The sequence below is a fragment of the Nothoprocta perdicaria genome, unplaced genomic scaffold (assembly GCF_003342845.1).
Source record: "Nothoprocta perdicaria isolate Ctin4 unplaced genomic scaffold, notPer1 scaffold_283, whole genome shotgun sequence".
NCBI classification, from domain to species: Eukaryota; Metazoa; Chordata; class Aves; order Tinamiformes; family Tinamidae; genus Nothoprocta; species Nothoprocta perdicaria.
Window position 1 is genome coordinate 753890 of NW_020455514.1, and position 8998 is coordinate 762887.

Genomic DNA, 8998 nt, shown 5'->3' on the forward strand with positions numbered 1-8998 from the left:
CCTGGGCGCAGCCTGGACTTTGCCAGGTGGCAGGGCCCGCGTGGTGGCACRTGAGTCCGTGTCACGCCGGGGTCAGGGCCGCCGTCACCAGCCGGGGGACACGGTGCCGCTGGCACCTCCCGCTTTATTGACCCCGCAGCGGCCGCGGCCGGAGCGCGGCGCCCACCCACGGTGCCACCAAGTGCCACCGCGGGGCTGTCCCCAGCGTCCCCTCAGGCCGCCTTGCGTCCCCGGCGCCACTTGATCCTCTTCTTGAGCAGCAGCAGGTCCACGTAGAGCAGGCGGCCGAGCACGGCGGAGGCGCAGAGCAGCCCGCCGTGCAGCGCGCCCGCCAGCCCGCAGCTGAACACGTCCTGCCCTGGGGACACGRGGCGCCGCGTGGGCACGGGGCCGGCGCCGCCGCGCGCCCCGCGCCGCCCGGCCTCCCCGTACCCGTCAGGTAGAGGTTCCTGATGGGCGTCTGGGCGCGCATGGCGGCCACCACGTGCGGYGCGAAGCGGCCCACGTCGTGCTCGGCCCCGTACATCTCCCCGCGCGGCGCCGCCAGGTAGTGCTGGTTGGTGAGCGGCGACGCGGCCTCCACGAACTCCACCTGGTGAGCGGCCTCCAGGCTGGCACCGTGCTGGGGACGGGCCACCCCCCACCATGGGGTCCCAAAGCCCATGGGGTCCCAACCTCATCCCCACCGGGCACCCCGTCCCCGCAGGCACCTGGGACCCCGTGGGGTTCCCAAACCCTGTGGGATTCCAACCTCATCCCCACCAGGCACCCCGTCCCCGCAGGCACCTGGGACCCTGCAGGGTTCCAAAGCCCATGGGGTCCCAATCTCATCCCCACCGGCACCCCGTCCCCGCAGGCACCTGGGACCCCGTGGGGTTCCCAAAACCTATGGAGTCCCAACCTCATCCCTGCCGGGCACCCCGTCCTGCAGAGCCCTCACGCCACCAGGGCACCCTGTCCCCGCTGCCCCCCATCGCCGCCCACACTCTCCCCAGCCCCGCAGGGTCCCCAGTGGGGCGCGCGGCGTCCCCGGCGTCACCTTGTCGCGGAGGTGCGGGAAGCGCTGCAGGGCGCGCTCCAGCAGGCGCTGCGCGATGGCCTCCTTGTAGGCCTCGTAGCCGGCGCCGCGGTGCTTGGCGCGGGTGCCGGCCCACTCCTCGAACCACTCGTACCGCGCCATGGTCAGCAGCGTCATGCACGAGCGCCCTGCGGGGACACGGGAGTGCCCGGGGGCCGCCTCGCGCGGGGACCCCCATCGGTGTCACCCCGGGACGCGCGGGCGGCAGCGCCCGGCCCCTAATCCACCTCCTCACAATGGATTAAGGAGCCTCTGATCCGGCAAAGCCGAGAGGATCAAGGCTGCGGAGGCATCCCGGTGGGGGTGGCACCAGGGCGGGGGGGTGGTCCGGCCGTACCTGGGTGCCTCTCCTCGTAGCTGGGGTCCTTGGCGGCGGGGAAGGTGATGAACATCATGGCCAGGTTGTCGGGGACCTCGTCGGCGCGCAGGGCGGCGTAGCGGCTCATCCTGYGGGCGCAGCGCTGGGCACCGGCCCCCCACGGGTGCCCCCCAGCCCCGCGCCCCTTCCTTACATGCCGTCCAGGTCGTTGTGGGGGTAGAGCCAGAAGTTGGTGGCGGGCAGGGCGAGCTCGGCGGCGGTGCCGCGCAGCCCCACGAACACCAGGAAGGAGCCCATGCCGTGGCGCACCATGTCCAGGCGGGAGCGCACGCCTGCGGGCAGCCGGGCGGGAGGCACCGGCACGGGGGCACCGGCACCGGCGGGGGAACGTCGCGGCACCGGGGGGGATGTCACAGCATTGGGGGGGACATTGCAGCACCGAAGGGACGTCGTGGCACCGAGGGGATGTCGTGGCACCGGGGGGGACATTGCGACACCAGAGGGGGAAGTCGTGAGACCCGAGGGGAATGTTGCAGCACCAGGGAGGGACATTGGCACCAGGGGCACATCATGGCACCAAGGGGATGTCGTGGCACCGGGTGGGACATCGCAGGACACGGGGGATGTCGTGGCACCAAGGGGGAACACTGGCACCGGGGGCACATCACGGCACTGAGGGGATGTTGCAGCGCCGGGGGGATGTTGCRGCACTGGGGGGGACATTGTGGCACCGGGGGGACATCACGGCCGCTCACCCGCCAGGCCGCGCAGCTCCGGCGGCAGCAGCGAGCCCAAGGTGTTGAAGAGGCCGGCGTCGGAGATGACGACGGGCGCCGCGATCTCCACCTCGTCCCCGTCCTCGCTCTGCCCCTTGCGCACGGCCACCCCTGCCGATGGGGACACRGTCACCCTGGTGTGTCCCCATGGCGGTGGGGAGTGATGCCAGGGAGGGGGGCTGCATCACCGACCCACGGCAGCGCCGTCGGGCGAGACGAGGATGCGGGTGACGGGGGCGCGCACGAGCACGGCGCCGCCGGCRCGCGCGATGACGGGCACGGCGTGGAAGGCGATCTCGCTGGCGCCGCCGCGCGGGTACCACGCGCCGCGCTGGTAGTGGTGCAGCATGAGCACGTTGATGAGGAAGCTGGAGTCRCGCGGCGCCGTGCCTGGGGACGCGGCGGTGTCACACGGCGCTGTCACCACGCGGCTGCCCCGCGCGGCCCCCTGCCCGCTCTGCAGGTCCCCCGGGGCCAGGCAGGGTGCGACATGGCCCTCGCCTGTCACAGCATGGCTGTCTTTTGCCATGACGTGGCCATACCCATCATGACATGGCCCTATCCATCATGACATGGCCCCGCCTATCATGCCATGGCCCTATCCATCATGACATGACCCTACCCGTCATGACATGGCCCTACCCATCATGACATGGCTCTATCCATCATGACATGGCCTTACCCATCATGACATGGCCCTATCCGTCATGGCATGGCCCCACCTGTCATGAAGTGGCCCTACCCATCATGAAATGGTCCTATCCATCATGACATGGCCTTACCCATCATGAAATGGCTGTATCCATCACGGCATGGCCCTATCCATCATGACATGGCCCTATCCATCATGGCATGGCCCCACCTGTCATGAAGTGGCCCTACCCATCATGACATGGCCCTACCCACCATGACATGGCCTTACCCATCATGACATGGCCCTACCCATCATGACATGGCCCTATCCATCATGACATGGCCCTACCCATCATGACATGTCCCATGAAATGGCTATATCCATCATGGCATGGCCCTACCCATCATGACATGGCCTTACCTATCACGACGTGGCCCTACCTACCACAACACAGCCCTCTCCTCCCACAGTACGGCCCCGCCTGCCCTGGCCCAGCCTCTCCTATCACGACACGGCGTTCTCCRTCACGACGCAGCCTTCCTGAATCGCAGCACAGCCTCTTGCTGTGACTGCATATCCGTATCGTGACTGCCCTCCGTATTGTGACATGTCCTTCCCTATCCCATAGAGCCCTCCCCTATCATGACGCAGCCTTCCCCCATCACGACGTGGTCCTCCCGTGTCACAACACAGCCCTCCCCTGTCGCGACAGCTCTAGTGCCACGTAGGACCCCGCACCGTAGAAGAGGTAGCTGAGCAGGGCGCGGAGGTCGCCGTCGGCCGTCAGCCGGGCCACGGCCTCGCTGTGGCTGGTGGCCGCCATGCGGAAGATGGGCGAGACCCAGTAGATGAGGCCGGTGCGGGTGAGGAAGGTGGCCAGCCAGAGCGGCACCATCTTGAGCAGCGCCAGCAGCGCCACGCGCCTGGCGGCCAGCTGCGGGCACGGGCCCTTGTCACCTGCTGGCCACCCCAGTGGCCAGGGTGACCTCCTGTGTCCCCAGCGGAACCGCCACATGCCCGTCACCACATGTCCACTGCCCGTGTCCCCACCATCCCCACTACCTGTGTGCCTACCATCCCATCACCCATGTGCCCATAATGTCCTTCAGCAATGCTCCCTAGAACGTCCATCACCCATGTCCCCACCATCCCCTTCACCAATGTGAATGTGCCCATCCTCCTCATCACCATGTCCATTGTTCATCCCCATCACCTATGTCCTTTCCATGTCCACAGCCCATGTGCCCACCATCCCATCACCCATGCCCAACATGTCCCCATAATGTCCTTCAGCAATGCTCTCACCATGCCCATCACCCATGTCCCCACCATCCCCTTCACCAATGTGCCCATCCTCCTCATCACCACATCCATTGCTCATCCCCATCCCCTACGTCCGTGCCCATGTGCCCACCACCCATCACCTATAGCGGTATCCCCATAAAGTCCATCACCCATGTCCCCACCATCCCCTTCACCAATGTCCCTACCGTCACCAATGCCCACATGCCACCACCCCACCGCCATGCCCACCTTCTCCCCGGCCCCATTCCCATGCCGCCCCCGCACCTTGGAGAGCCGCATGAACTCCCGGATCGCCGCCTTCTCGGCGGGGAACTGCTCCTCGAGCGCGGCGCCGAAGGCGGCCTTGCCAGCGCGGAGCCGGTACTCGCGGCCGCCCAGGCACACCACGTCGTAGGGGTCGGGCAGGCGCTGCCAGGCCAGCTGCCCGTCCGTGAGCTGGTCCAGCGCCACRCGCAGCATGCTGCCCTCGTGCATCTGCCCCACGTAGTGGATGCCTGCGGGAGACGGGGTTCGGCGCTGCCCGAGGGGACAGGGTGGCCTTGTCCCCAACCGGGTGCCCCGAGGTGACAGATGGGGGAATTAAGTCATTAGGTGTCTGCTGCGGGTCGCCTTGGGAGGTGCTGGGGTGGCCTGGCCTCCCCCCGTGCTGTGGGCACGGTGCATTGCAGAGCCCCTGTGGGCATGTGCATTGCAGAGCCCCTGCCATGGCATGAAAGTGGACCTGGGTATGTGTGCTCTGCAGTCAGACCTGTTGCACACACTGCAAGCAGACTTKGTGTGCACMCTGCRAGCAGCCCCAGCATGCACGCRATGCARGCAGACTTGGTGTGCACRCTGCAAGCAGCCCCAGCATGCACGCRATGCAGGCAGACTTGGTGTGCACSCTGCAAGCAGCCCCAGCATGCACGCGATGCAGGCAGAYTTGGTGTGCACACTGCGAGCAGCCCCAGCATGCACGCGATGCAGGCAGACTTGGTGTGCACMCTGCRAGCAGCCCCAGCATGCACATGATGCACACAGCTCTGGCATGTGCACTGCAAGCAAACCCGACGTGCATACTGCAAGCAGACCTGGCATGCGCGCACGCTGCACACGAGCAGTGCATGCACTGCAAACACACTGCAAGTGCGCAGCACGGGCATGCAGCACATGCACTGCAAGTGTGCAGCACAGGCATGCCCTGCACACCTACCATGCACACCACACGCTTGCACCTGCCCTGCATGCTTGCAATGCCCCATTGCTTGCAACGCAGGACATGCCCACTGCACAAGACGCTCTTGCGACAGCCCAGCCATCCGCAGCCACGCGCAGCATGCCCGCCCGCGCCCTGCACGCCAATGCACCACGCCGCCCGTGCAGCGCGTCGGCGGGGCCCTTACCCACGTCGAACTCGCTGCCGCGCTCCTCGAAGGTGTGACAGCAGCCGCCCGCCTGGTCGTGCTGCTCCAGCACCAGCACCCGCTTGCCGGCCTTGGCCAGGGTGCAGGCGGCCGCCAGGCCCCCCATGCCGCTGCCGATCACCACCGCGTCCAGCTGCCGCGGCACCCGCGCCGCGCTGAACCCTGTGCACATGGACGGGTGTGCGGACACACGGACGGGCATATGGACACACGGACAGGTGTGCGGACACACAGACGGGTGTGCAGACACACAGACGGGCATATGGACACACGGACGGGCATATGGACACACAGACGGGCGTACAGACACACAGACAGCCGTGCGGACACATGGGCGGGCGTGTGGACACACGGATGGGCGTGCAGACACACAGATGGGTGTGCGGGCACACGGACGGCCGTGCGGACACATGGGCGGGCGTGCGGACACGTGGACAGGCGTACAGATACACAGATGGGCGTGTGGACACACGGATGGGTGTGCGGACACATGGACGGGTGTATGGACACACGGGCCCGCGGGYCACGGCAGGGCAGGAGCAGCAGGGAGTGGAGTGGATAGGCGGGTGGACGGACGGATAAAACRGACAGGCGGATAAAAGGGGCAGACGGAGAGGAGGGATGGACGGAGAGAAGGAGGGATGGACAGGGATGGAGGGAGAGGAGGAGGGTTGGCTGGATGGAGGGATGCACAGACAGAGAGGGAATGGGAGAGATGGATAGGGGATGGGATGGGATGGACAGACGGATGGAGGGATGGACATGAAGGAGCACCCACCCGGGGGACGGGAAGCAGGCACCCACAGGGACAGACGGCAGCGGGTGCAGACGCACGGACACAGGCGCCCGGCGCCGCGAGCACTTACCCTGCTTCAGCACCTTGTCCCGCGCCCGCCGGTCCGTCACGAGCGGCCGCGGCGGCCCCGAGGGCGGCTCGGCAAAGGGGTTGCGCCCGGGGGCCAGCAGCCGGCGGGCCRCGAGCCCCAGGGCGCCCAGTGCCACCAGCAGCAGCAGCAGAGCCCACATGCTGCCGCGCTGCCCGCGCCTGGCGGCCCCGCGAACTTAGCCGGGCGCCAGCTTATGGGCACGGGAGCTTAGCGGTGTGCAGGCTTATGGGCATGGGAGCTTAAGGCGCGGGAGCTTATAGGCGCACAAGCTTTTAGGCCTGGGAGCTTATATCCGTGCAAGCTTATAGGCCTGGGAGCTTATATCCGTGCAAGCTTCTCTGCATGTGGGCTTATAGCGGCGTGTTTATAGGCCTGGGGGCTTATAGGTGTGCAAGGGTATATGCACGGGAGCGTATAGGTGCATGGGCTCGTGGGCACCGGAGCTTACGGCAGCGGGAGCTCGTGGCGCGGGAGGCCCATCGGCGGCGCAGGGTGCAGGGTGCAGGGGACACGGGGCAGCGCAGGGTGCAGGGGACACGGGGCAGCGCAGGAGGCGGAGGCGGGCACGGCCCCCCGGCTTAACCCCTTGCTGGCGGTGCAGGGACACGTCGGGACGCGGGGCTGTCCCCATGGGTGACACTGAGCGGTGCATGGGGGGGGTGTTGGGGGTGTCCGCCTGTGCGTGCACAGCCGCGCACACACACGCACGCACACGCACACACACGCGTGCACACACACACCAGTGCCACCCCTGGTGGCTGCAGCTCTGCTGACCTCTCCTGGCAGCGTCACGCAAGGGCCATGGGCACACGTGCACACACATGTGCATGCACACAACAAACATGCACACACACATGTGCGCACACATACATGCGCACACACATGCACGCGCATGCACACACACATGTACACACGCACAAATGCATGCAAGCATGCACACACATGCACACACATGCACATGTGCACACGCGCACACGCATACATGTGCATGCACACACACGCATGCACACACACGCATATGCACACGCACACACATCCACACATGCACATACGTGCACACACGCRCATGCACACACAGGCACACGCACACAATCCCCAACACACGCATGCCCCATTGCACCCTAACTGCCCCCCCCAACAACCCGCCCCAAAAGTTCGGCACCCCCTGGACGGACAGCCCCCCCAGACCCCCGGGGTGTCCGCACCCCTCCCCAAGCCCCCACTCGACCACTGCTTTTCTCTCCTTATCTTTAATAAAAGTAACAGCAAAGTACCAAAACGGGGGGGGCAGCCCCGCGGGGGGGCACGGGGCGCTTGGGGACACCGAGGGGACACGCTCGGCTACCGGGGGCTGCAGGCAGTGAGGGAGGGGGCTGGGGCACATACGTGTGCACACGCGTGCACACAAATACACGTGTGTGCACATGCACCCCCCGCCACCCTAAAACCACCTCTCCAGTAGTCGCGGCCCCCTCCTCACCGGGGTCATTATGGGGTTAATTACGGGGGTAATTACAGGGTTAATTACAGGGTTGACCTGGGTGGGCGGGGGGACTGCATGGGGTTATTGCTACCTAGGAAGGGACAATGGGGGGGGGTGACAATGTCAGAGATGGGGCCCCACCCCAGCATGGGGGCACAAAGGGTCTGGGGGGTGGGGAGGGGGTCCCACCCCAAGTGCTGGGGTGGGGGGGCAGCCCCCCCACCCCAAACCCGTGACACCCCGTGGAGTGGGCGGCGGGGAGGACCAGGCCAGGGGGATAAAAGTGGGGGTGCTGGGGGGCTATTTTGGCAGTGAATCAGCTGTGCGGGCGCTGGGGAGGGGGACGGAGCCCCAGAAGCCACGGGGAGGGTCCCACACCCCGCCCACGCCCCCCACGCCAGGACGGGGAGCGAGGGACAGGCTGGAAACGGGGGGCACAAAACAGGGGTGTCCCCCCTCCCCGGCCCCTCCATGAGCTCCCGGCTGAGCGCGGCCAGCTCGTGACAGCAGTGGGGTGCCGGCGGGTGCCGGGGCTAGTAGACCCAGGCGACGGGCACCCACTGGGGCTCGTGGCGCAGGCGCTCCATGGCCGCGCGCAGCCGCCCGAACGTCTGCTCCAGGTCGGCGTTGGTGAGGCTCAGGTCGAAGTAGTGGCCGTAGCCGCGCTGGATGCGGCCGCTCTCCTCCACCGTGCGCCGGGCGTCCGCGTCCTGCCCCGGGGGGACACGGCGAGCATTGGGGACACGGCGAGCATTGGGGACATGGTGATCAGGAGGGACACGGCGAGCATTGGGGACATGGTGATCATTGGGGATGCAGCGCTCAGGGGGGACACGGTGATCAGGAAGGATGCGGTGAGCGTTGGGGACACGGCGAGCATTGGGGACACGGCGAGCATTGGGGACATGGTGATCATTGGGGATGCAGCGCTCAGGGGGGACACGGTGATCAGGAGGGACATGGTGACCACTGAGGACACAAGAGTCATTGGGAACGTGGCGCTCAGTGGGGACACAGTGCTCGGGGGGACGCAGTGATCATTGGGGACACAGTGCTTGGGGAGGACATGGCGCTCGGCGGGGCACGGTGATCACTGGGGACATAGTGATCGTT

At 66.7% G+C, this 8998-nt stretch overlaps 2 protein-coding genes across 3 annotated transcripts in view; both read right to left on the reverse strand.

The window, feature by feature from the left end:
* Positions 1–212: 212 nt before the first annotated feature.
* On the reverse strand, positions 213–6499 carry LOC112949035 (all-trans-retinol 13,14-reductase-like; the record flags this gene model as incomplete). The annotated part of the gene is made up of 11 exons (XM_026041407.1): positions 213–358; positions 433–592; positions 1040–1206; positions 1416–1525; positions 1591–1729; positions 2153–2284; positions 2366–2563; positions 3546–3741; positions 4377–4606; positions 5495–5677; positions 6382–6499. Coding segments are annotated over 11 exons (1779 nt in total), but the record flags the coding sequence as incomplete, so codon positions are not given.
* A 1610-nt stretch (positions 6500–8109) lies between these two features.
* Positions 8110–8998, reverse strand: part of MPP2 (membrane palmitoylated protein 2) — a 10303-nt gene continuing 9414 nt past the window's right edge. For both annotated transcript variants that reach the window (XM_026041366.1, XM_026041365.1), the window contains exon 12: positions 8110–8595. In XM_026041366.1, the coding sequence (XP_025897151.1) occupies positions 8419–8595 (177 nt within the window). In that variant the 3' untranslated portion in view covers positions 8110–8418. The remainder of the gene's footprint in view (positions 8596–8998) is intronic.